Source organism: Lepidothrix coronata, unplaced genomic scaffold, assembly GCF_001604755.1.
Source record: "Lepidothrix coronata isolate B3197 unplaced genomic scaffold, Lepidothrix_coronata-1.0 Scaffold154, whole genome shotgun sequence".
Taxonomy (NCBI): domain Eukaryota; kingdom Metazoa; phylum Chordata; class Aves; order Passeriformes; family Pipridae; genus Lepidothrix; species Lepidothrix coronata.
Genome location: NW_016690334.1, coordinates 1,564,570 through 1,591,952, shown reverse-complemented (window position 1 = coordinate 1,591,952; position 27,383 = coordinate 1,564,570). Strand labels below are relative to the sequence as shown.

Below are 27,383 nucleotides of genomic sequence, written 5' to 3'. Positions count from 1 at the left end.
CACATGAGTACAGATTAGTCATTTAGCACACAAAGCCTATTTTTCTTTGCTGCACATCAGCCAATATGGTACATGCCAACTGCAGCAAGAACAGCAGATGAAAGCCACAGACACAGTGCTAAGCAACTTGTTCAGCAACGCTCACATTCGCATGTAAACCAGAGAGATGAGAGTTGGTTTCCCAAGGCCCTCACCAGAGAGGAATATTGGGATAGTCTCACCCTGCTGCCCTGGGGTTTGCGTGTACTCTCCGTTCTGGGAAGCTGACATGTAATAATACACTGCCATTAAGTTTCTCAAATCCCAGTGGAATAAGGGACCAGGGTTAAACAGAACATTACAAACATCCTTAATCATTTCAGAAACCTATAAGGCCTCGGAGACTCTGAAACTGCAGTTTTTGAGTGCAGAGGAGGAAATCAGCACAGGATCAGGGCCAAGAAAATGTGCTTATGCTTCTTGCAGCCCTGTGTGGCAGAAAGCCTTACTTTCCCTTCAAAGAGCTCATGATTGCAAAACACTCTTTTCCCTCCACAAAGTTACCAAAAATCATAAAATTGGGTTTTTTTTCAGAAGTTTTTCACCCACAAGGATGCTACAGAATTTACAGGCTTCCCTTGCTAAGCACAACACAGACATGCAAGTGTCACTGTCTCAGCTGCTGAAAAAAGAAATGAGCTCAAGGGAAATGGATAGCTCTTTAATGGCACACAGCATTCCTGCCGGATCCAGCTCCATCGGGCTCGCCAGCACAAGCTCCAGGTTCCACCAGAGGAGCTGCCTGCTTTGGTGGAGGGAGAAGGAAGCATTCATTTCTGACAGAAAAATGCTACAGCCAATTGAAAAAAGCTAAATGATGGGATACACGGGACTGGGCTTGTTCTCTCCAGCAAAACAGGCAAAAGGCATCGCAGCAACATGTGAATGAAGAAGACACAGCAACAGATTCGTCCGATATCTGCTGTCACTCCTTACCTCCTTGAAACTCGCTTTGCTAGTCCTTCAAAGTTTTGTCTCATTAAATTCCCCGGCACTGTTCTGTTTTAAGAATGTCCTTGTTAAAACTAAAACACCTGTAAGCCTTCCCTGGGCACTCTTGCCTCTTCTTGGGAAAAAACACATGATCTTGGCACTCATTCGATCTAAAGTGACAGACGCTGCTGAAGAAAGTACGAGAGAACTTCCCAGCCTCCTGCAATTCAAAGTTCTACATCCCCAGCCGTAAAAACATAGTAAAGAATAGCAAGAAAAGAACAAAAAAAGCTAAGGCTGATTTCTTTCTGGTTATGTATTTATGGAATACTTGCTTTGGAACAATGGTGATCAACACTTTCAGTTTCTGTTGTGCTTTCCTGGATGTCCTTGAGTCAGCTGCAGGTACCCACGTTAACCAGCTCTGCTCTAGAAATGAGCAGCCAGTTAATCGTGGCTGCACTGACAGCCAGGGAGTTCTGACATGTAAGACAGGTCCTACACACACACACACACACTGGCTGTTTGGAAGCTGATGCAGTTTTACTTTTGGCAACAGAATATTGCATTTGTAAAAAATACAGATTTTTGGCTATCTGAACCAATGTTAAGGTAAAGTTTTGACCTTGAACTCCACGGCAGTGTCAACTCAAGTACCAAGTGTGTAGGACCAGAATCAGGCCAGAGACCCCAGCATGTGAAACAGCATTAGAACCCACAGCTAGAAATGGCAGGCAATTAGCATTTACATATTGAAGCCTCAAGACAATCCATCACTGGTGCGTCCCACCAAGTAGCAAACCGGGTGTTTTGCCCTCAGCCCCAGCTGAGGCGGCGTGCAGGCTCTGTCACACCACCTGCATGCCTCTGTCATGCCCATCTAACTGCACTTTGAGTTTGTGGAGCTCCTCGATCTCCCGGTTGTGCCGCTCCGTTTTGTGCCGCACCAAGGAGCGGTAGAAGTGAATGGTGAAGACGACAAAAATCAGACCCACGGGGACCATGATGATGGTGGAGACCAGTGCTGATTGCCACCCCGCGTGGCTGCTGGGCTTCTCCACGTTGGTGGTCTCGTTCTTCAGGATGGAGCCCACAGGCAGGAATTTTATCCAGCACAGCAGCACGACCTCCGCGAGGAACAGGAGGATTCCCAGGACGGTGGAGAAGCCCCAGGCCAGCTCGATGTAGGGGTGCATGCGCTCGTGGGGGGACTCGCTGATGGAGTTCAGGTTGTGGATGTTGCTCACTGCCTCCACGTTGGGCAGAATGCAGGTGCTGATGAGCAGGGCGAAGAGATGAACCGCCACGAGCACCGTCGTGCAGGCACTGAAGGCGATCAGCAGCATCTGGGGGTACTTGTACTGCACCTCCAGCTGCACCTCCACCATGGCAACCTGGAACCAAGGAACAGAGAGCTCGTCAACAGCTGCTGGCTTTCCCTCTTTTCAAGGCTTCCATCCAGGAAAGCATCTTTATTCAGGAAGAACACCTAAGGTCAAGTACACGCTCAAGCGCTTTCTGGAATGGCAGCCGGGATGGATCACTGCCGTTCCTCACACAGCCTGTGCCTTGGCCTTTGTGAGCCTCGGGAACACGTTTCTGCGCCGTCGGTTTCTAACATAACACGTCTCTCCTCGCAGCCACGAGCCATACGAGCTGCATCAACCCCAACACACAACAGAAGGAACTCATTAGACGGCACGTGGGGCGGGGAGGCAGCCGACAGCCTGCCAGCCCCCCCGCCCCTCACACCTTCTCCTTCCGCCCCTCACTGGCGGCGGCAGCGCAGGAAGTTTCGACTCCGGGTGTGTAAAGAAAAGCAAAACCAAGCAGCTCCTCTGGCCAGTGGCCAGCCAGGTTTCACTGTCCCCCCTCCATGGGAAGCACGCAAGCTACTTTATAGGTTAAGTCAGCCCGTAGTTAAAATAGCTGCCTTCTATTCTCAGAACAGTTTACGTTTGGTTTTATTACAAATATGCCCAGATACAAGTTATTTATATCCTCAAATTTCTCCCTTGAGGGCTAATAACTTACTGATACACTCAGCAGAAGTGGACAGCTACTGGCTTATGGGTGTGCTCAGCAACTCAGAGAGGAGTCTCCTTCCCAAAACAAGAGTAGGTCTCTAAGGCTATTTTTTCTTTAATCAAATAAAGCTTAAGAAGCAGAATATGTGCAACAGAGCAGGAGGCTCTTCTGAGATCAGAACTAGAGTCTAGTACAGGCCTGTTAACTGGTTTAGCATAAGAATTTGTACAATTACTTAACCTACCTGTGAAGTAAACCAGTACTTCTCTGTGACAGCATCCCTGAAAGGACTGCACAAACCTTTTTCACTAAGAGAAGCCACAAAAGCAGTGAACAAGACTATCAAACAGTCCTCTCTAGCAGCTGGCTTGGATCTGCAGCTGCACTTCATGATTTGCAGAGATATTAACTCTCCTGGCAGCAGGCAAAACGTCTGGTGATCCCAGGGGACCTGCTGCTCCAGCACGGCACAGCTACATGGAAAGAAGCCACGCTTGGGTTCCTGACTCAGGGCAGCGCCTCTCAAGACCATCATGACAAGGCAAAGTCTGAACAAGCAGCTCAATTCTTGGACACTGAAGCATTTTGCAGAACTGACTCATGATTACTTTATCCAGACTTCACATGAGACACCCCCCGAGCAGCCATTTCGGGCTCTGTATAATCACCTGCACCGCTCACTCTGGCATTACTTGTTAATAATATTATTTAGGCACTGGAAGATTAGGGGTCTGCTCATGTTCTCCCTGTGGGAAGCCCTGAAAAGGATTAAAGGGGATGGAAGCCAGTTGGCATTACTGCTGCCTTACCTGCATTTACTCTGAAATCATCAGCAGCCTGAATGAGGGGATCACAGTCAAGTCTGAACACATTTAGAGTCATAGAATCAGCCAGGTTGGAAGGAACCTCTGAGATCATCAAGTCCAACCCTTAGTAGCAACCAAGATATAATATGTGGCAAATGGTCTACAAGCCCAGATTTATACTTTCAGAAACTATTTAGGATTTTGGAGACATGAAAAATATTGTGGTGGTTCTTGGATATTCCCAGCCCCTTGTCCTGATTATGAACATGTGGAGAGTTTACTTTGTTTGTTTGTTTGTTTTATAGGTTCCTGTTTGCAGTTTACAGTAGTTCCTGTTGTACAGCAAAGAAAATATTAACACAGGATTGGCCTTCTATCTATTGCAAGGTCAATTTAACTAAAACACATTTCGCATGGCCTTGTGCATGTTCTCTTTGCAATTCCCCTTATATTGATTTGAGAGGGAGGAGATCAGACTTATTCTCTACGTACAATGAATTTGTACAGCGCTGTGGTTGCCAGTCACACCCCATCAGCCAGGAAAAGCTGCAGGTATATTGTTCATTAGTGGGTGCTGCAATAACCAGGGACGTGGTATTCAGCCAGCTGAATGGGAATTGTACCTGCATGTTCAATTTATAGCTTTATATTAAAGCTGAAAGCCTGGCTGATGTCAACATATCAATTTCTGCTTGTTATCCTTCACATGAGCAGCACTTTTCAGCTAATTGGATGTTTCCTCCCAGACTAACCTATTCCCTAGGGCTGGCTTCAGCTGTGCGATGTGATGAATTTTTAACACTGACTGATGGCTCAGTAAGAGGTATTTCAGGGGAAAACATCAACAATCCAGATAGTGCAGCAAGGCAGAAAACCAGTTCATTTAACCCAGACAAGTGCTGAAAAGGTGAGTGAGCTCTGATTGCTTTACCCTGCACAGACTGTCATGTCATTTCCTGACCGGGATAAGAGAAAGAGGACAAGCTGACATAACCCATTTAAAAATTATTAAATATGCTGCCTAGCCTGTAAAACTATTAATATGTCATGTTTGATACAATTATACTCTTTCATGCAACAGCCCCCTTATTTTAACCTCTTCTCAGAAGCCACTTTGCAAGGCTGAGCACTGTGCCAAGCCATGGAATATTTCAGCATAGGCTTAATTTTAAGCTTGAGAATCATCCTGTTGGACTCCAGGCTCCCAGGACCGAGCGCTCAGAACATTTTAGAATTAAACTGCAATTAAATTACATGCAATGATGGTGGGTTTTAGACCAGTACAGCCCCGATTATCCACAACAAAAATGATACTCATCTTGAGAAATTTAGACCAGGACAGATAATAACAGGCAAAAGGATGACAAATGGCTTAACATAAACCATGACACATTCACACAGATGGTTTGGCAGGCTGTAAAAATCACTCCAGTAGATCTGTTAGGGTTTTTGTTTTGTCTTTTTTTTTAATCAAATACATATCCTGTAGCGATTGGACAAGTATTGAGAAGATGGATTAGCAGTAACAGCTCTTATTTCCATCAGGAAAATTATTAAGGAAGTCTCCTAAGCTCCCTCTTAATTTCCTTTATCTGCAGCCTCCTCGGGGCGAATGCAGTCGCCCTACAACCCATCTCCAAGCAGACGTGGCACTGGAATGACCCACATCCTCCTGATCTGCCCAACTCTCTGCCAGAAATACCAGAGATGGTAACGAGGAAGGTTTGCATTATTCTACAGCCTGTCCAGAAGGAGCTGGATCAGAGCCATCGCCTGTTGATTAAATATCCATCAGCTCGCAATAATTTTCAGCCAATATGGAACTGGCTTGAATCAAACACACCGACAGGGAAGTAAATAAAGCAATAGCCAAGCCCTGAATGACATTTGTTTACATAGTTAAATGCACTCAAGGCTTCAGGGAAACTATTTCATAGAATCACAGAATCAGTTAGCTTGGAAAAGATGGTTAAGATCATCGAGTCCAACCTTTCCCCCAGCACTGCCAAGTCCACCACTAAACCATGTCCCTGAGTGCCACGTCTACACACATTTATCTCAAAATAACTTCTTTCATCAATAGCCAAATAGTTGCTCTCAATAGAGTAAACATCCGTGTACTAAATACCTACATGTCAAATTACCAGAGGAGAACCAACCCAATAGGAACAAATACCTCAGCTTTCAAAGGAAGGTCCAATTAGCTGGGAAAAAGCTTGCTAATAAAGAGAGATTTTGCAAGAGATTTTATGTCTTGCTGTTACTGATTTCAGGAGTACCTCTTATATGTTAGGCTGGTGGTCATAATTAACAGTATTTAGACCTGTGTGTTTATTGGACTTGCATTTTAAACAGTTTAGAGAGAAAACAAAACCAATGGTTAACTTTGTGTGTTTGCCAAGGGCTTCCAGCAACTTTGTGTTGTGTGAGCTGAGAAGGCATGCTTTGTTTTCAATGCCCTGCAGTGTGGGTGGGCTGCAAGCCCCCCGAGGCCCAGTGATGCCAGTGACAGCACAGCCCAGCACGGACACCTCGTGTGACCATGCTCGTAGATCAGTCCACAGGAACACAAAATGCTAATGTAATAACCATGTTAAAGAGAATGGTCACAAATGACTAACGTGGAACTCCAGAGGCCCACAGGGCAAGCACATGAGAGGCTTTCCAGAGTAAGGAAACTGAGTGAAAGGAGTCTACAGGAGAGCATCCAGCTTTCTCAAAAGAAGGGACCTTCTGCCCTTGCAGCACACAAGTTTGGTCATAAACCAACAAAGACTTTGTGAAAAGCTTTTATGAGCATCTCTTGCATACAGACAGAGAGCGGAGAGGACACAAAACCCCCCCAAGCACCCTCTCCCCCTCCAGTCTGCTCCCACTGAACCCCCCACCTGCAGCTTGACAGCTTCCCTTTGGGTGACCAACTTTGTCATCCCAGACTGCTGAAATGTTATGGATGATTCATGGTCTGGGGGACTGGGGGAGGAAAAAGCAGCGGAAAAAGCTAAAATAAAACAAGAAAGGCTATCTGGAAAGATCTGTCTTCCCCTCACAACTTCTGAGCTGCAGGATGCAACATCCTCACATCGTGTCCCACGCACCAGGCACTGCCCTCTGCCCCCCTGCTGACAGACCTCAGGAACAACCAGACCTGCCTATTTCCTGAGCAGAAAACCTCCCCCAAACTGGTTTCAATTCTCACTCCCAGTAAGTAAGAAGCAGAGGGGAGGTGAAGGGGCTCACACTGACACAGCAGAGCCGTGTTTTGTTAACACCACAGCTCGAACAAGCCTGAGCACTGGACCAGACTGTCTCTGTCTTGTTTATTTGCTTACTCCTGACACGGTTTTGACCTATGCAAATAGCTTCCAGATAACACCCGAATGCAGCACAGCAGAAAGCAAGCACCAGGGATTACTTCTAATAGGCAGCACTGACAAAAATATACCAGGTTTGGCTCCCTTCAGGCTACAGAGCCCTCTGACAAGAGGCTCAGGGCCTTTTCTCACACCTCAGTGTATAACACGATCTCCCTGATCACGCTACGCAAACTTCACTTTGGCAGACTGCGACCCAACCTCCACCTTATTTTAGACACCATGACCTGAGAAAACACACACAGAAATTAAAATAACGTTCAGGACCACAGCAACCACAGGGGCCTGGAGGAACTCCACGCCCATGAGCAACCTCACCCATGGGCAACCTCACATGTAAAGGCAGCAAGGGATGACCAGCCTCAAGGCTAAAAGAGAGCTCAGGTGCTGGATTGTTTAGCACTGCTGGTGGAACACTTGCAGGTAGGGGATTAGTATTTTTAAAGAGCTGACTTGGGAGTGTGTGGGTTGTCTTAGCTCATGTATCAGTGCTGCCTTGAGAGAGCCAGCCTCAAACTTTCCAGCAGCAGCTGAGACAGATGCCTCCTGCCTCTTCAGGAAACAACAGTATGTCCTGATTCTTCCCAGGAGGAAAACGCAGATTAATAGATGATTTTAGAGAGCCAAAACCTTCACGATTCAGAAAGCTATAAAACACACATACCATGGCAAATCCAGAGAGCAGAGCAGAGGTTCTGCTGGAAGCTTTCAGTTTGGCTCGGCTCAGGTACAATTTTCTCCAGGAAAGGGCTTGAACAGAGTGGTGGTTTGACGTGACCAATTCCAGGTAGCTGCGCCGGACCCAGTCCCGGTAATCCATGCCCTTCGTGCCAGGCTCAGAGCAGCAAGCAGGGGTGGAGGGATCCACTGGGACGTTTAATTCAGAACTCATGGTGAGACAAACGCTGAGGGAATAAAACAGTCACGTTCAGGCAGACAGGACGAGCATCAACTACTGGAAAAGCTAGGGTGGAACAAAGTTCCCCTTGGTCGGTGGGAAATGATGGACCAAATGCCATCACACTTGCAAGGTACAGAACTGAAAAAGGACAGTCCCTAATTGCCAAAAATGACCATAGGAACTAGGAAAGATTACACAGGTAAACCACTCCATCAGGAATTCAGGAAGGCTGTGCAGCATCAGGCTTTTCATTTCAGAGCTGGCACCTCGACTTTGCCCTCTAATTCCTCCTTGCTAATAAAAGAATTGTTTTACAGATGACACTTTGGCAATAGGACCCCATCTTATCATTTTGTTTTGAGATGACAGTTCTCTTCCTAGTGCATCATGGACTGGCTCCAAATGCACCTCCTAAGAGAACCAAAGTAACACCGATTCAGGGAGTCACTTCTTGCTCGTTCTTTGGAAACAGTTTTTTTCAGTTAAACCATTGCTCTTCATGGTTCATTTTAGATGGGCACAATTGTTCTTCCCCAAACTCCTCCAAAAGGCACACAGCTGATCGCTGTGTAGGATTAACAAGTGAACTTCCCAAGCTTTTGCAGTGGGAAGTTCAATTTCCTGGACTGCTCACACTCCATTTATCAGCCACGTCTGACTAAGAATCCTGTTCCCTTAATTCTACCAGTGGCTCTGAGCACGGGGAAAGGAAAAGACAATTCCAAGGGGAAAATGGAGCTGCTTCCAGGAAATTTCATCATCTTCAGATTCAGGAGATTACACTGAGAGATGTATGAAAGCAGCAACACTATTTCAGGTGGTGATTGCCACAGAGCCAAGTGCGGGGTCCAAACCACCCTCCTTACACCACCACATCACCAGGCTGCTGCCAAATGGCTCTGGTGATCTCTGTGCCATCCATAGACACAAGATCCAAGGAATGTTTTGAGCAAAAAATTCTCAGCTCTGGCAAACATCTGAAACTAGATGTTTAACTCAGCCTTCCAAAGAATGGAAACTACGATTTTCCAGTTAATCCCCTCACTCACAACTCCGCCATTGACACTAGAACTGCATGTTCTGGCCATAAAATACTCACCAGGTCCTAGCAGGAGGAGATGCCTGCCCAGAATCACACCTGGTGTGGTACTAATTAGTCCCAGCACCACACCTCAAGGTCACAGGCACCTTGCTACTCAAACCCACACCCCCCCCCCAGGTCTCCACATGCAGGGGACACATGGGGACAGCTAATAAAGCCATGGCTGCTGTGAGATTTGAAGAAGTGGCAAAGATCAACTGCCCAAAACTCTGAATGCTGTCACTAAAAGGGAACAAAGCTGCTTCAGGCACAATAACAAAGATTACACTGCAGCAGCAAACGAAGCATTGCAGGTCGCAAGACTGTCCCCCCTGAACACGGGGGGCTTTCAGGTACCAGCCCCCTCAGACATAATAAGGCTGGCAGCAAGAGCACAAGATCATTCCTGGGCAGTTTTTTACAAGGCCACCATTACATGGAGAACTCCAGGATGGCTCCTGACCTGCTCAGGAGTTTTCGAAATATTAAAAGAAAAAAAGGAAAGGCATGAAATAATATTCACACAACAATATAAGCAAAAGAGATTAAGAGGGACAAACCTTCCTGCTTGCTCTGTGTTTTCAGAAAAGGCAAGAATCACCTATTTTACAGAAAAAGAAAAAAGCCTCCTGGGAGGACTGGAGGCAGAAAACAGTCTGTGAGCAGCAAAATCATGAAGCTGTTTCCTGTGACAACATCCTGTGTGGATTCTGCAATGTGTAGCGTGGAGGGAATTAAGAGACTTTGTCCCCAGCTGATACAGTGATGGCCTCTAGTCTGCCATTTATTTTCACAAAATACGTAGGAACTTTTTATGTAGGAAGCTTTGACCCCTGGGACAAATTCCATTGAAAAGACAAATAAATGCAGAGGTTACAGAGAGAGGGCAAGAGTACCCAATCACATTTGCTTCTTTCATTAGAAAAATAAGCTAAAAATACCACAAGGATGAATTTTCACTCTGGAGCAGCTCAAGAGATGTTCTCAAATAAGTAAACAACTTCAGAATAAAATCCATAAACACAAACGTAGCCCAAACAAGCAGTACCAGGATGGCAAACTCACCTTGCTAGCTGTGGACATGGAGGGAGTGGGTGGAGGGCTCCAGGGGCTGAAACAGAACAAAAGAAGCATTTTGCATGCACTCTATCTGAAGCAGTTTTACTCTGGAAATACTTCTCAGATAGTTATCTGCATCCGGGGAGGGTTATTCTGAAGATTTCACACTCCTGCCTTGCAAAGTTAAAGGTTCAGCACACTTGCTCTTACAGAAATAACTGTCCTACAGGGTTTTACTGCACATGGAGTTTTGGATGGAGAATGAGGACTTCCCCAGGAGACCTCTTCCTCTGCCAGCTCTGGCAAAGTCCATCCCAGCTGCGTCTTCACTCGCTTCCATTGCACCATCAACGCATCTGACCCCACTTCATCTCACACTGGTAAGACAGAAACCTCTCTCTAATTGCCCCCTCACACTGATCTTGTTACCCTGCCCCAGGGAAAGCTTCTGCCATGCCTCACATCTCCGTGCCCTGCTGCAAGCACACAAGCAGGGATTTCTCCACAGCAGGGAATGAAGACAATGCCACAGGGTGAGATATGTAGATCTGTCTTTGCAGCACTGGCAGCTTCCCTGCCTGGTTTTGGGATGCTGGTCCCCTCCTCAGACCCAGATTTCTACCTCACACCCCCAGACTGGTCAGTGGGTTTGTACCAGTGCCTTTCTTCCTGGTATAACATCATCCAACCCCCTGCAGGCCGTGGCTAAGCCAAACCCCAGGTCCTGCTACTGCTCTTCCATGAGCTCAGGCCCCCTTTGCTATGGGGAACCCCTTTCTATGTCCCCTTCTGGCTCGGGGCCCCCCAGAAGCACCCCTGGGGTGTCACAGCACCCAGGCAGGGTGTGAACACCCCACAGCTGTGACCTCCCTTAAGGCAGCAGGGGATGTGATCCCTCACCCCCATCACCACAGCTGGGATCCTACTCACAGGGCACTGCCCGAGCAGAGGATTTCTCATTCTCCTTCCCAGCTACCCTTAGCACACCCTGGGCAGGATGTACGGGAGGATCTCCCCTCCAACAGCACCCTCGGACAGGGGATCCCCCAGGCCAGGATAAGACCCACTCACAGGCAGAACCTTCCCCTCCAACGGCAACCTGGACACATCCTCCCTAGGCAGGATGAGACCTCCTACCACTGGATCCCTACCCGGCATCCCAAGGCTCCCCCACATCTCCTCATGCAGGACGGGACCCAGTTGCTCGATCCCCTTTTCCAACAGCACCCTGGGTCATCGGCTTCCCCAGGCTTCTCCCCAGGCTGGACGTGTCTCCCCACAGCACCCCCGGCGAGAGGATCCCTGTCCGGACACATCCCCCGGGAGCCGGCCTGCCCTCTGCATCCCAAGGGACCCCCAAAGCACCGCCGGGCAGGACGGGACTCCCCTCCCTCTCAGCCCCACCGCCCTGGGCAGGGGACAGCCCCCAGCGAGGCAGGGTGAGGCGCGTACCCCCCCACCATCCCGGACGCGGGATTCTCCCTGCGCGGGCAGGATGAGGGCGTACCCCCCCCACCATCCCGGGCAAGGGAATCCCCATCCAGGCAGGATCAGACCAAGTCCCCCGGGCAAGATGAGACCTCCTCCTCCCGGTGGGCAGGAGACGCTCCCACCTCCGCACCCCAAACACGGAGGGGATGCCCCCGCTACCCCAGAGCGCGGGGCCCGCTGGGGGAGAGCCCCTACCCCGGGGCGGGATGCGGGGCCGCGGGGGCGGGCCGTGGCTCACCGCGCTGCTGTCCGGGGGCCGGGCCGGGAGCCCCGGGATTGCGGGCGGGAGCGGGAGAGCCGGAGCTGGAGCCGGAGCCGGGATCGGGAGCCGGAGCTGGAGCCGGAGCCGCCTCCGCCGCTGCCACGGCAACGCCGGGCACGGGCCACGTGACCCGCAGGAAACGGGGGGTGCGCCGCCACGCCCCCGCACGTGACCGCGCTCTGATTGGGCCGCGGGGCAGCCAGGTCACGCCCCCTCGGCGGCGGGGGCGGGGCCTGGGGAGGAGACCCCCGCCCGCCCCCCCTTCCCCTGCGGAGCCGGGGCCGCGTTCACCCCCCGCACCCCGGGGGTTTTGGGGGTCCTCGACACTGGGGATGTGCTCAGCGGTCACAGAGGAGGGGCAGCCCCCAGTACCCGCAGCCGGGTGGGATGCCGGGGGTCGCAGCTCGTCAACGCGCATCTGGCAGGGCAAAAAAAAAAAAATCAGCTCTGCGGATCCCTGAAGTCACGGTCGGGCTGAAAAACCCCCACTGGAGAAGGTGTTGGTGGGTCTGGGGCTGGCGTTATCTCTAAGTCTTGGCACAGAGAAGGTATTGGTGCAATGGGATGCAAATGTGCTTTTATTACAGTTGTTAATTACACAGCAAAAAGTCTCCACTTACATAAGTCAAAAGGCAGCGCTGCTCTGCCTCCGCCGGGCTGCAACCTCCTCTGGCTCCCTGGAATCCCGGCTGCTATCTCCCTGCACTCCTCCTCTATTGACTCAGCAGGAAATCCTGTATAAACCCATCAAAAGGACAGGGACAGCCTTATGGGAAAGAGAGGGAGTTCCTTCCCTGGAAATGAGATAAAGAAAATGCTGAAAGGCAGCACAATGGGTCAGCTTTATCACAGGGTAATCCCATCATCCTGAATTCCTTTCTGCCCGGGGGGGAAGGAAGAGACAGGAAGACACTCCCCAAAAACCTAATAAAGAGAAAGATACATTTTTTTATCCCGAGTGTGTTTTTCACCTCTGAGATCAGGAACACCTCTGCTCCGTTTCAGCACTAACACTGCTGTCTCTCAGGGTCCCATGTTTAGAAATGGAACGGAGCAAACTTTAATCCCTGAAGATTAGTCTCCATCAGGGAAAAGAGAGGGACTCCTCTAGAAAAGCATCCAGAAAAAGAATTTAACATAAGCAGGTCAAACTCCCGGGCAGTTTTAAGCCTTTAAATTATTAGTGCTTTGTCAGGGCCTATAGGAAGCAGTTGTAGAGTTATTCCTCATTTTACTACACACGGGAGCACTTCCTTTTTTCTACTCCATGGATGACGTTTTCCCAGTTTTGAGGTCACAGAGTACCTGCATTTTGTCTTAACAAAGAAACATCCCTCTGAACCCCCCTTTGAAGTGCTTTGTATTCTCAACCAGCTCGTACTGCCGGGAACAACCACAACACACGGCAGAGTATTTTTTGGAATTCACAGCAACACCTACCAAATACAGCTCCTACTGCTACACTGAGCCACCCCAGCGAGACAGACCGTGAGGCAGATCCCACCTTCACCAACATGTTCTCTTAGCTGTTTGTGGATTTCACCTACAAACTCGGCATTCCTGCAAAATGGAGAGCATGAATAATTCAGCACGGGTGAGGATGGCATCTTAAGGAGGCAGGATGAGGCCACACAACCTGAATTTGTTCAATCACCAACATCTGCTCTACTTAATGCAGAACAGGACTTAGCTCAAAGGCCTGACAAGCTCAGAGGCAGAACATCTTTATTTGTGAGGCTCTCAGTTCTTCTCTGTCCATAAAAACCACCCTATTTTTATGGCTCATCGCACAGTATCCACAGGGTTTGCCTGTCCTAAGGGGGCTTCACGTGAAGCAATGCTCATAACTCATCTCTCCACAGGGAAAATGCCAGGTGCAGAACATCCATCCTGCATCTGAAGTGCTCAGGAATGAAACACTGCCACAACCTGCCTCTGTGGAGACTGAGCAGAAAACAGTTCCATGCAGATCTCTAACCTGGGAGGGGGAACAGCTGGGATATGGACCTTGCAGGTTAGAAGTTATCCAGCTCTAAAGTCTTTGGGTATGTACAGGGGAACTAAACACAAACATTACTTGCACTTGATCACATCTGCTTCTCAGCCGCCACGGTAACACCACTGAGAAGCCATTACATAAAGCCAGCTCAGACAAAATGCAGGATTTCTGGCAGCACTGCTCAACAAAGGATAAATCTAAAAAGAGATTCTCCCTTTTTTACTGTTTTTGCTTAAAATAATTTGGCATTAACCAAGGCTTGAGAAGAAGTAGCACCACATTCTGGATGCAAGGCTCTGGGATGAGCATGTCTGAAAGCCAGCAGGCACTTCTAATTAAAGATACACTGAAAAGACAACAATCAAAGTTACAAGTAAAACCACCACTGCATATGCTTTTCATTTAAGCACCGGTAAGTAAATGCATATATAGATGTTATCATTCCTCCTGGGGAATCCAAAGTGCAAAGCAGAGAGCTCAAGCAGAGAGAAAGGCAGGTGTCATTACATGAAGCTGTAACACAAGCAGAATGATTCCATTCCAAGCCTTTCTGCCACAGCATTTGGAGGCTTTACAGACATAATCTTTGGGAAAATACATTGTTCCAATCCAAAAGCAAAAAGTAAGTGACATGCAGCTAACACCTTTTCCATATTTTCATGTGTGCCAAATCACTTGATCTTTTTGTCCTTTCCTGCAGCCCTGCAAGCATCTCTTTATTCTACTGAAATCCTCTTAAAAAATAAAATAGAAGACAGAACAATCCAACACATCCCTTTTATTAATTTAAAAAACATGGAAGAAAAGCAATAGGGAAAAGTTTTAGCAATAAAAAAGGGATCCCGATTAAAAATCTATAGAACTTGTCTAGCAACATAAACTGATTTCTTTGGGTTAGAGATGACCCCATACAAAACCCCAAATTCAGAACACTCACAGTGCAGGAGAGTCTGGCTACAGACCACTTTTCTACTTCAGGTTGAACTCTTCCCTTAGATTCATGTATCCCACTGCTACCAGCTCCGCCATAAGTAGAATACGTAGCCTTCACAGTAATATTTCCCTTAAATGGTAATGGATATGTTTTAGCTTTCAGACAGAAAAACACTCTGGGCCATGTTAGAAAGAACTCCAGGGTCACAGAGACTTATGGCTGACTCTTTAGAGCAAACTTAGAGCAGACTGCACAGCAGTTATACAGGCAATTAAGAAAAAAATCTCTTATTTGGCATTTCTCTATCATTATCTCTCGGGCCTGCGACGTGAAGGCCATGCCCCGTTAAGCAGATGTAACGTACGGCCAATGGGTTCTGCTTGGCTGAGATGAAAGGCTTTCATGCTCCTGGATATAAAGCAATGAACAGTGCTTCCAGCTGTCCCTGAAAGGCCTCATCCTCTTCCCATCACAAAACTTGGCTCTTCAGCGTCATCTTCCTTCTCTTCCTCCTCCCTGCTGTCCTCTTCGTCATCCTCGCTGCTGCCTCGCTCTTGGGATTGATCTGGCTCTACAAACACAAACAGGGTGAATCCATAAGGTGTTCCCACCTGTCTTCCTTCCTTTTGTTTCACAACAAAACAGTCCCAGGTGCAAAGGAAACACGTATTATTAGGTCATGCTAATTAGCACGGGTGGATAACATATTCCCCTGTGTCCTCCTTGTTAAGTATCTCACAACTAAGTAGTCCCAGATAGTCAGGAAACATGTATCAGATTATATTCATTCTACCGAGAGACAGGGAGCTCAGAATATCAAATTCCCCCTTGGAGAAGTATTCCCTTACCTCCAATGTTACCAAGTCCACCTCCTATAGAACATTATTTCTTCAAACAGAGGTAGTCAAACACCAGGGATGATGGATTATCTCATTCCCAACCTCTGCAGGTTGGCATTAACTTTCAAGGATCACAGAGTACTGTTACAGAGCGCTGGGAAACCATGGACAAGACTGAGTATATTCCTACACCTATCCTAAGTCACAGAAACTCCACGGGGTGCCATAAACTTTTACAGACTGTTTGCTATACTGCAAGCACAGGAACCCATTAAGATACGCCTAAGGTTAACAAGGGTCGCAGAAAACTCGTGAGGCCTGCTGAAAGACCAGAAAACACTTACTAGAAATTAAATAACCAATCATGAAAATGATCAAGTGGGACCTGAATCTGACTTTTTCTGCTCTTTACTGTTGCTCAGGCCCAGTCAAGCTCATGTCCTGACCAGTTACACGTAGGATTTAGGCTCAGTGGTCTGATGCCACCGCGTGGTGAAGTTCTGAACTTTCATTTTGTCTTAGGGGTTTGTACAATAACGTAACTTTAACAGCTGACCTGATTCGCTGCCAACCCTTATTGTGAATGTATTTACTACAACAAAGGTGAAAGGTGGCAATTCGGAGGTTTTATTCATTCATTCAAAACGGAAGATAAATGCTTGCCTACTACATACAACAAATGCACTTCAATTAATTTGGGAAAATTCAGATCTCAACCAGGGCACACAAAACTAGAAAAAGAAAAGACTGTTCTCAGTAGACTAGAGATGGCTATCAGGGGCTTCTGTCTCTACTGGTATTATTATCATTGTTATTACTACTACTATTATTATTATTTTACATAGAGAACCACAAACTGTAAAGAGTTAAAAATGTAATGAAGACAGGGGAGTTTGGATTCTTTCAGGAACTTGTGCCAAACAAAACCACTCCAGCCCCACAACTGGTACACGGCAGTGCCAGTCCCTGATCCAGCTCTCCTCTCTCCCAGCCACTCCCTAAAGGGATGGGTATTCTGTTTTGTTCACTCAAAATGAACAAAAGTATGTTGACTCACACTTAAATCCTCCTCCTAGTTACAAGTCATAAATGACTAGCTTAAAAAAAAAAAAAAAAAAACCAGAACAAAACCAAAACACCCAAAAAACCTACTCTGCTACATCCACTTGCTGTCACAAGTAAAATTAACCTAACAAGTAATTTGTCCTCCCGTGTTTACATGGGAGGCTGGCAATGGTTCAGCTGAAACAGATCCAATTCTGAAAAGCAAAGCAGAATTAAGGTAGAACTGTCAGACAAGTCACTGTTCCAGCAGAATTACCAGCAACTGCTGTAACTTTAAGAATGACTGCAGTTAGTGAGCTAATTCACAAAGGACAACTATTTGAAGGAGTAAGCTAAAATAAACTCACTGAAAAGAAGCAACAATGTGCAAAAGTTTGAGCAAACAGTTACACTGATGTTTGCTGAACATTAATTTCAACACTGCAGGAGGACAGAGGCAGTCAGGTTTTCCATGTTTATTTCTATGCAAATAAAATAGTCATGTGGAACAGATGGCACCAAGGTGGCTCGATTTCTTACGCACACAATCATAACTCAGTTTCTTGCTGCCCAAGCTGTGCATTTTTTTCCACCTGTTTTCTCCATAAGCGTTCAAAATATACATAAGAGAAAAGCACAGCCTTGAACAATACTGCCTTTCTGAGCAGATGATGTTCTAAATCTGCAGTTTGTCGGAATAGCTGGGGCAAAACATCCACAAACAACCAAATCGGATTCCAATGTTTGCTGTCCAAAATTTCCCCTAATAAAGGGAAAATATTCACAAACGGCCAAGTTATTTGTAAGATTAAATCTCAACATAGATGGCTTTCAAAGAGGATTTTGAAACATTAGCTAAAATAACAAGCTTAAGGCTCAAGCTTCAATCCATGTATTGAGAATGCTTGAGGTGGGGGGGTGGAAAAAACCCTTCTAGGCTTCAATTAGGGAACAGAATTGAGTCTTGAGGAAAGAAAACTAAATTTCACTGACCTTTTTCCTGCTTCTTTTGTTCAAGTTTATTTTTCTTAGCTTGCAGCTTCTTCTCTTTTAACTTCTGGCTATAAAGCAAAGGAAAAAAAAAACCTGTGACAAATCCTACATTTGTAAAGCTTCTGAACATTCATACACTGATAAACGACATATTGGAAAACCTGATTTCAGAAGAGAAGTTCAATTTAAATTTGGCCTTAACTGAAAATTCAGCAAGAGCAAACTTATCACACGATCAACAGAAACTTTTCTATGTTGTTTTTAGTCTAATGGATCTTTTAAAAGTCTTCCATGATGCCACTGCAACCCAAACTATATGATACACAATAATCTCCAAGAACACAGAAGGAACAAAAATGAAACTGCTCCTATATTTTAGCTACCTAGGCTAATGAACAAAAAGAGAAAATGGTGTCAAAACCTAGACTGCTGGTATTGAACACTGGGGAAAAAATATCACCAGTAACATATACTTTAATTGAAAAAAAAATTTTTAAAAAAATAGTGCAGTATGCTTTGACCTTCCTCTTTGGCTGTACTTCCTCGGGATATTGGGTCCTTGGAACAACACTAGGAGTAAGAGGGAAAGTCTGTTCATAGAACCCAGTTTTGTTTGCCCAGAAAAGGCAATCAGGCAAGTTAATGACAGACACAGGCAGAGCAGCCTGGGATTCATGTTCCTCTCTCACCACCATAAGTGAATTCTCTTGAAACAGAGAGCCAGGACAGAAGAGAAGGGTGGTGAGGGAAATTCAGAGGGGCTCCTACAGGGCAAAGCCACTTGGGTCCTGCACCATTAGACCGTAGAAGGGGGACAAGGAGGTGTTAGTGTTTAGGCAGCATCTGCTGTTGGAACAGTTGTTCTCCCTCTCAGCCAGGGAAGAGGCAGCAGGCCAGATCTGACTTGGTGGCCATCTGTTGGACCACATTAAATTAAACTAAGATGGCAACAGTGTTTGTGTTGAGCACTTTTGTGCTAATATGGCAGTGAGTCACTTTGCACAGGCCTTTCCACAGCAGCTCTCAGCCACAGGATGCAAAGCAGCAAGGGAGAGGCTGCTCAGGGTCAGACAGTGTGAAAGAGCCGGGCCATGATACCCTGCTGTTTCTGAAATGTGTGGTGGATAAAGACAGTGGGATTTAAATTCCTGTATCAATGCACTACGATGTTCAGGCTACTTCTTGAGAGCATCAATCTTGTAACTGTTTCACTGTGTCTAGAATTTAAGAGCAAGATGGATTTAATATTTTTTAATATTTTCATTTAACCTACTAGACTTGACCTGCAGGCAGAAGTGGCCTATCCACTAAGCAGCACACAGCTTTGCACTGAAGCTGCTTGGTATCAAGTGATTCAGATGTTCATTTAAGCCAGATATAAACACAAACCTTTCCTGACACTGTTACAACAAATATGCAGTAAGGCACGTTGCAGTCAAGACCACAGAGTCAGCAAAAGCTGCTCAACCAGTCCCGAGTTATCCTGCCAGTGATGACATGGAGAAGAAACCACGCCAGCAAAGCCTGTCAGGTTTACAGCTACCTTTAAAAACCAAACAATGACACTGACAAATTTAATTTCCACAGCCAGACTTCCCAGCTGATAGATGCAGACACAGAATGACAGTGTTTATCCAAAGCATGCAGCTACAGATGAGGCACAGGGTGTGAGGGTTTCCATGTCAAGCCTCCTGGGAAAAATCTGCCCTTACCGCTTCCTTCTGCGTTTTGCTGTTTGCTCTTCTGCAACCATCTTATTCCTCTCCAGTTTCTTCTGGAATTCCTCATCTAGTCTTTGCTGTAATTGATCACATGTCATACTTTGGTCACAATCTAAATTAAAATACTTCTTTTAAAAGTCATGTCCTTTTAGGGAGAAATCTTTTAGCAAAATACAGAAGGGAGCTCTGCCAGATTTTGCCTGGCTTCTTTATACAAAGCCATGTCCTAGGGATGACTGCTTTACAGACAGCACTTTTAACCTGTACCTTGAGCCAAACATTGAAACCTTCTGAGGGAGGAATCCTCACCAGAACAGGTGAGGAAGGTTGGGCTTTTGCCCTAATGAATGTTTCAGTAAAAACAAGTGAATAATTGGAGACATAAACATTAACATATGGATCAAAGGACTCGGCCAAGAGACAGTATAACAATAATGTTGTCTGAAAGAGAGGCCATTCTACTTGATCAAGCCTTAAAAGAAACATCTGAACTCTGTTCACAGGCACTTGCCTTGATTCTCTCTAGGCAAGACAGTGATAATATAAGGGATTTCTAGTTTTAAAGCATTTTCAAGCCAACCTGAGAAAACACACACTCTCACGTGTCTTACTGTGTGCTAGGACCCCAGGGAACACAGGAGATGGAGCATGTCTGACACAAAGCACCAAATGTTTCAGTACCGACACAGACGCCACGTATCACACACTCCTACAGACTCCTCTGACAAGGGGTGGCTCAGAATGGGATTATTTGTACATGACTTTCAAAGAAAACACAGATTTGCAGCGAACATGGAATATTCGGGGGTGAGGGAACTATAAAGAGTTGTGCTGACCTTCTCAGCCATGGCATCCATGAAATCTTGCCTCTGGTACTCTCGCCGCCGGAGATGCCGGTACACGTGGAACTCCCCGCTCCCGGCTCCAGCACTGGAACCTGCAGCAAAGAAGAGGTAAATCTGCTAGGAAAGAATGTGTATAGATTCTCACAAATAACCACAGCTAGAGACGAGCTAAAACATCCTATTGAAGCTGCTTCTGACTGACTTTCAGCATATCTCACACAAAAAACAAAGGTCAACAGAAAGGAGATAAACCCCATCGTATTGTACTCTCCCACACAAGACAGATACCACTGACAGTTTCTGACTGTTTCTTCACAAATGAAATGCCCACAGCTCTCTCTTCCTGGCATCAGCCTGCATGTTGAAGCCTCACAGGAGCTTTCAACATCACTCTCCATTCTCTCCCTCTGTCTGCTGAGCCATTTCTCGAGGCAAAGCACAGGAATACAAGCCTCAAAGAAGACACCTAATTAAAACACAGCAGCTGGGGCTGCAACACGGGTGCTCTTGATACCAGCAGAATCCCAGCATGTCAGGTGCTCCCAGAAAAACAAGACAGTTTGACTCAAGCACACGGAAAAGCTATTTGAAAAAGCCATGAGGGAATTCCAATAGGCAGAAGAGTTTATCCCAAAGCATATAAAAACTTCAGTCCAAGATCAATTATTCTGAGATAAGAACAAGTCAACCTCTAGGAAGGATGAAGGTCCCAAAGAAAGACAGAACTTCTACATGCAGACACAGTTTATACCACAACTACTATATTCAATCCCTGCAGGCAAAAGTAAAGTATAAGCAGAGTATTTAGGTCAGGTTCCTTGCACAGCTGCCAGCTCCCTGCCTGACCACACAAAACCATACCTGCTGCACGTGCCTGAGATCCAGGCTCAAAGCAGCCACAAGAAGGGCTTCATAACTGTAAGCTTCCAGAGCACTCTCAGATCAGTGGGAAAGACAGATTTACTTATCATCATTTACTTGTCATCACCGGAGCAGCAGCTTATTAAACTGCAGGCAGCCCACGTGCTGCAGTGCCACGGGCTTTGTTCACTTTGCATCCTGACTACCGGCAGAAAAGCGGGACCCAAGAACCAAATAAAACTCGAAAAAGCAACTCTCGAAGCACATTTCACACCTCTTTCCTCCAGCAAAACGAGCAAACTGAAAAACCATCTCTGTCCTCCCCTGTTAAACACTTTTCTGAGTTAAATGTGGCTGACCCCGGAGATAGCTGAAGAACAGAATCTTTACCCATCACGTCTCTAACGAACTCCGGGGGAGGTCGCGGTGCCCATTCGTTCAGTTTTTCAGGGATTGGTACAGTCTTTTCCTGCAAGAACAAACCAACCAGCCATCAGTATCTTCTAGGAGCAAAGTCTGCAATTTTAACACATTGTTGAAAGGCGGGACATGTCTGACAACAGCCTCTTCCATCAGCTGACAGATCTCAGAAGGAGCACAGCTGCAGCCATTTCTTCATGCACAGGGACCAGGAGCAGGCAGAAGAGGAGAATCAGAAGGGATCCTCTCTGTCCCTCACATTCAGGCCTGCAGGTCAACAAACCCCGGGAGGATTAGGAATGTCTGTGCTTCTTTTCAGTATGGAAACCAGGTGGAAGCATGTCAGCACCTCCAAGCACTCGCAGGAGCTGAGTCTACTCCCACTACCAGTAGTCTGGGAAGTGATGAAAGGCATTTGTGCACCTTCCATGCCAGATCTAGAGGACAGGAAAGAGCAGGGGAGGGAGAACACATGGTGCAAGGTCAGAGGAAGAACACGGTGCAGGGACATCTCAGCTGCTCCAGCACACACAGGGCACGGGTGAGAGTCTCCTCCTGGCAAACACCTCCTCGGGAAAGGATCGAAACACCCAGTTAGAGGAACTGGGGTCATTAAAAGCAGTGGGCAGAGGAAAGGCCAGCGGGCAGAGCACTGAGGGGCCAGTCCTCCCCCTGGGTCCCCAGAGAAGGGTCTCTCCCCTCGCAGCACCCCAGAAAAGTCCCTCTCCCATCATGGCAAGCCGTTGTGTGGGGCAAGTGTCGGTCCCTCTCCCCTCGAGGACCAACGGAGGAGAAAGGGGCGGGGGGTGTCACTCTGTCTCCTCTCATGGAACCGGGAAGAAGGAAGGGGAGGTCGGCCTCTCTCTCCTCACAGACCCCGGGGCGGCCGTGCCGGCCCCTCTCCCCTCACGGACCCTGCAGGTGCAATGGGGGGGGTCTCGGTGTCCCTCTCCCCTCACGGACCCTGGGTGTGGGGGGGTCTCGTTGTCCCTCCTCCCCCCTCCCGGCCCCGCCGCCCTCACCGGGTTCCTCATGAGGCGCTCGAGGCGGAGGCGCTGCTCCTCGGCCGCGCTCCGGGGGATGACGAGCGGCTGCGGCTCCTTGCGGGGCCGGGGCGGCCGCGGGGCCGAGGGCGCCGCCATGTTCCGGACCTGGCCGCGCCCCGCCCCCCGTGACGTCACGGCGCGCGACGCTCCCCCGCCCGTCATGGCGGGTCTGGCCGAGGGCCCGTGAGGGGACCCTGGGGGGGACGGGAAGGGCCTCGCGGGGCCCTCACCGCGAACAGTCGTAGAGTCACAGAATCACTGAATGAATTAAGTTGTAAAATACATGGAGTCCCACCTGTGACCGAACACCACCCTGCCAACAACACCAGAGCACCGAGTGCCACGTCCAGTCCTTTCCTTAAACACCACCAGGGCCGGTGACTCCGCCACCTCCCTGAGCAGCCCCATTCCAATGCCTGACAAACCCCTCTGTGAAGAAATTCCTCCTGATGTCCATGCCCTGCAGCCTGGGTGGGGGCCGAAGGCGCAGAATCACAGAACGATAATTCACAGAATCAAGGAATTGTATGGTTGGAAGGGGCCTCTGGAGATCATCCAGTTCAACCCCCTGCCAAGGCAGGGTCACCCAGAGCAGGTGACACAGGAACGTGTCCACGTGGGTTTGGGATGTCTCTGGAGAGGGAGACTCTACACCCTCCCTGGGCACCTGTTCCAGTGCTCTGCCACCCTCAACGTGGTTCTGTGAGGGCACAGAGTCACAGAAAGACGGTTTGGCTCAGAAGGGACCACTGGGGTCACCCATTCCAACCCCTGGCTCCAGCACCATCCCCTGAGCTTGGCACTCAGGGCTGTGTCCAGATGGCTTTTGAGGGAGACCCCACACCCTCGCTATGCAGTCTTTGCCAGTGCTCCATCACCCACACAGTGAAGAAGTTCTTCCTCATAGAATTGCACAGTGGTTTGGGTTGGAAGGAACGTTAAAGCTCATCTCGTTCCACCCCTCTGCCATGGGCAGGGACACCTTCCACTAGCCCAGGTTGCTCCAAGCCCCATTCAACCTGGTCTTGACTACTTCCAGGGATGGGGCAGCCATAGCTTGTCTGGGCAGCCTGTGCCAGTGCCTCACTACCTTCACAGGGAATAATTTCTTCTCAATATCCCATCTAACCCTGCCCTCTCAGTGTGAAGCCATTCCCCCTTGTCCTGTCACTACATGTCCTTGTGAAAAGTCCCTCTCTATCTTTCTTGTTGGCTCCCTTCAGGTACTGCAAGGCCACAGCTGAGTCACCCTGAAGCCTCTTTTCCAGGCTGAATAACTCCAATTCTCTCAGCCTTTCCTCACAGGAGAGGTGCTCCATCCCTCTACACATCTTGGTGGCCTCCCCTGGACTCACTCCAGCAGGTCCACATCTCATGTTCAGGTGGAACTGCTTGTGGTCCAGTCTCTGCTTGTGCTCTCATCCTACTGCTCCCCACCACTGAGAAATACGCTCGGAGATACGTTGTTCCCTGCGTCACTTCTCCCGTGTCCCAGCTGTAGCTGTGCTTCCCGCTCCCTGCAAAGCTGCCTTTGCTGAGCTCTGATTTCCTCTGTCCCCCCAAGCACGTTCTCCAGGCTGCAGCGAGTGCAGTCTGTCCCCAACAGGACCCATTAGCGAGGCAGCTCTGGCATCTGCCATGCTCCATCCAGGCTCCGGGCTCAGCTGAGCCCTGAGGAGGGTGAAAATTCAGTGTGTTTTTCACCGGCACCCTCAGCCCTGCCAAATCCTTTCCCCGTGACGGCGTAAGCGATATGGGACTTCCCAGTGCCTCGGTGGCAGGCTGCCTGCACCATCTGTTCGTGTCACTTTGGTAATTAACCAGCGCTGCCCGTGGGCTTTGTCTGCTGACAGTGATGAACGGCAGTGCCATTCCCCACGGCACGGCACGGCCTTGCTGGGCACTGGGAGATGCTGAGATGTGGGCAGGTAGAAGGCGGGGGATGCTGCACTGTCTGCATCCGTATTCACATCTGGGCTTTGCGGGAGCGGTGCTTGGACGAGCTGAGGGATTGTACACTCAAATCCATGCATGACTGACGGGGCTGCAGGAAGCCATGAGTGGGGAAGAGGAGCCGGAGCTGGCTGCGATCAGGTTCCTCTGCAAGCCAAATTTCTTTTCAAGTCGCTGTGGCCCTACAGAAATGGCATGGCATGTGCTCGGGCTGTGCGTGCGTCAGAGAATTAGCTACTAAAGGTCAGCTGCAATGGAAGAGGGGCATAAACCTTTGTGTAGTTTATGGAGATAAGCTGGAGCCGAGAAGTTGGGCTCTGGGTTTCAGACAGCTTCGTGCTGTGCATGTGGAGAGGGTGACAGAAAGGGGAATGGAGAGGTTGGGAATGGCTCCTTCTGAGATTTATAGTTCATTTATATGACCTGAATTTATTAAGCCCCCATTCTCTTCCCCCTTCAGTGGAGAAAACCGGAGCTGATCCTCAGGTTCAGCCCTATGTTTACAAAAGACTTTTCAACCCTCACTGAGGTTGCTATGGAAATCACACTAGTTTGTGCCTCGTGTTTGTCTTACCAACCTGATTTGTAAAAGAATGGTGTGAATTTAGTGCTGGCTGAGTTCCCAGCTGGCCGCTGGTCCTGGAAGGCATCCTTGCAGTCTCAGCCCTGGCTGGAGCAATGCAAACAGCTTCCCCCATGCTGTCTGCCAGCTCCTCAGCTCCTGTGCCTACGGCTCTCCCAGCCTTGGGTCCTCTTCAGCACACCAGGACAGAAACCTTACAGTGCCAGGCTGGACTCAGCCTCGCCAAGGAAACACCAGTGCCGTTGCAGAGGCGGGGGCAGGTACGTGCCCCTGGTCCCTGCTCAGTCACTGCAGAATGTTTTTTAGAAGCAGAAATGTAGATTGATTGAGTTTCCTCTCTGTTTAGTCCTGAGCAGAGCACAGGAAGGTTTAGCTTCCTAACCCCTAAATTGTCATGGGTGTGAGTAATGAGCTGCCTTCTACTCCCCACGGGCTGCAAGGGAGCAGCTGGGCAGCTGGATTCACTTGCCCAAAGCCTGGCTTGTGCCAGTGACAGCTCATAGCCCTGGGAAACAAACAGGCAGCTGCCTGTCATCCAACAGAGCCCACGCAAACCATGGGGAAAGAGACCTGGGAGCATCTCACTCTGAACCTACGTGTCTAGGGAATTGGTGCAGACTCTTGATGTGTTAACGCATGTATTACTTTTAAAATATATCTATCCAAGGAGGGGGCCCAAGCCTGTTACTGGGTCATTCAAAAATAGAAAGTATTTCATCAAAATACAAAGCCCGCGAAATCAGAGTGCTGGGCTGGAATCTGGGCAGAACTGGGCTTACTGGGGTCACGGGATTTGCATTAGAACAGGGAAGTGTTTTCATAGGTCAGTGCAAACCAAACAACAAAACCCAGCTCCCTGATCTGTATCAAAGCTCGACTGTGTTTCTGAGGAGTTTTCCTACCAAAGGGATCTTTCTGGAAGCACTGCAAGCCTTTGCTGAGACAGACCCTGCACGTCAGGCAGGAGCAGCTGTGGAGCTCCAACACCCACGTGAAACGTGGGCGGCTGCGCTGCTGAAATCCCTTTGCATTTTTGTCCTGTTCACAGTCTCTGCCGGGCACAGCTCAGAGCCAGCATCCCACAGATCACTTCAACATCCCTGCAGACTAGTCCAGCGTCCCTGCAGACCAGTCCTGTTCCAGCCCTGGGCAGAGGGCACTGCTGGCATGGAATCCAGCCCAGCCCACACACTGAGGTTGCCTTCCCCTCGTTTCACTACCAGATCTCTGTCTTGGATGCAAAAGGCTGTTGCATCCTGCCCCTGCCTCCCAGGAATCCTATGAAAGGAAAGGAAGGGATGTTTTCCAGCAAGACTGATGCTGTAGTTAGTCAATTTGCTAATAAGCTGAGGTGTGAATGGTTTAGGTTTAGGCAGGAAGAGCAGCTGTCCCACCGGCACATCTCTCAGTGCCAGCCTTGAGGGCAAGAGTCATCCATAAGGAGAGGCTGTCACCTCCCCAGCTGCCCAGCTCCTGATGGATGAGCTCTCCAGGAGCAGTGAACAGGCTCTGGAGCCTTTCGGGGGAGGGAATATTTTTGTGAATGGATCATGACACAACCGAGGCCTGATTCCTGAGCTGAGCAGCTCCCTCCACCCCCCCAAAAGCCATGTGTTAGCTGCGTCTGTCACGCTGCTTAGCTGTGACAGAACAGTCTGGGACAATGCCCCAGTTTTCCCAGGGGATTCTCAGCAGAAAAGAGCACACTAGAAAGACATACAACGTCAGAACACGAGGCACTGCCTCCCAGGAGAGACGAAGGCATGGGAGGGGGAAAGACAGGCTGTGGGGAATGGCTGCTGGGAGATACTCTCACAGGCCTTTGGCAAGGGAGGTCCATCTTCACACCCCAGGGCTGCTCATTCCCTATTATCCACACTGCTCTGGGGAGGGAGGAATTTCAACCTGCACCAGTGACAAACCAGACAAAGAAAAAAAGAGACTGGAAGGAGATAAAACCCTGTCCCGTGCAGCCTGGACCCATCCTCCTCCTCCTCCTCCTCCCTCTGCTCAGCAGTGAGAAAAATACCCCTCTCTCCCTCCTCAGTGCACTCCATCAGGCAGAGACAGACCGAGCCCAGCCCCAACTGCCTCGAGATAGCAACGAGGTCTACACACATGTGACATGACAGCACCCTCCCTCCCTTTTTTCCTTTCTTCATGTAGCAAAT

The 27,383-nt window shown here is 48.6% G+C and overlaps 2 protein-coding genes across 4 annotated transcripts; both read right to left on the bottom strand.

Annotated features, from left to right (window-relative positions):
• Positions 1–562: 562 nt before the first annotated feature.
• On the bottom strand, positions 563–13,510 carry ORAI2 (ORAI calcium release-activated calcium modulator 2). 3 transcript variants are annotated; one of them, XM_017828925.1, is made up of 5 exons: positions 13,415–13,510; positions 12,595–12,768; positions 10,228–10,273; positions 7,845–8,085; positions 563–2,366 (listed from the first exon to the last, which is right to left on the bottom strand). In XM_017828925.1, the coding sequence occupies exons 4-5, from the start codon at positions 8,070–8,072 to the stop codon at positions 1,821–1,823; spliced, it is 774 nt and encodes a 257-aa protein (XP_017684414.1). In that variant the 5' UTR covers positions 8,073–8,085; positions 10,228–10,273; positions 12,595–12,768; positions 13,415–13,510; the 3' UTR covers positions 563–1,820. The 3 variants fall into 3 exon arrangements, with proteins under 3 accessions (XP_017684414.1, XP_017684413.1, XP_017684412.1); XM_017828924.1 differs by having other exon boundaries at positions 12,595–13,429; XM_017828923.1 differs by lacking the exons at positions 12,595–12,768; positions 13,415–13,510 and adding an exon at positions 11,951–12,037.
• An 830-nt stretch (positions 13,511–14,340) lies between these two features.
• On the bottom strand, positions 14,341–22,772 carry PRKRIP1 (PRKR interacting protein 1 (IL11 inducible)). Its single transcript, XM_017828926.1, has 6 exons — positions 22,653–22,772; positions 21,601–21,679; positions 20,341–20,441; positions 19,496–19,581; positions 17,784–17,851; positions 14,341–15,478 (listed from the first exon to the last, which is right to left on the bottom strand). Exons 1-6 carry the CDS (start codon positions 22,770–22,772, stop codon positions 15,363–15,365), a joined length of 570 nt encoding a protein of 189 aa, XP_017684415.1. The 3' UTR covers positions 14,341–15,362.
• Positions 22,773–27,383: the final 4,611 nt, after the last annotated feature.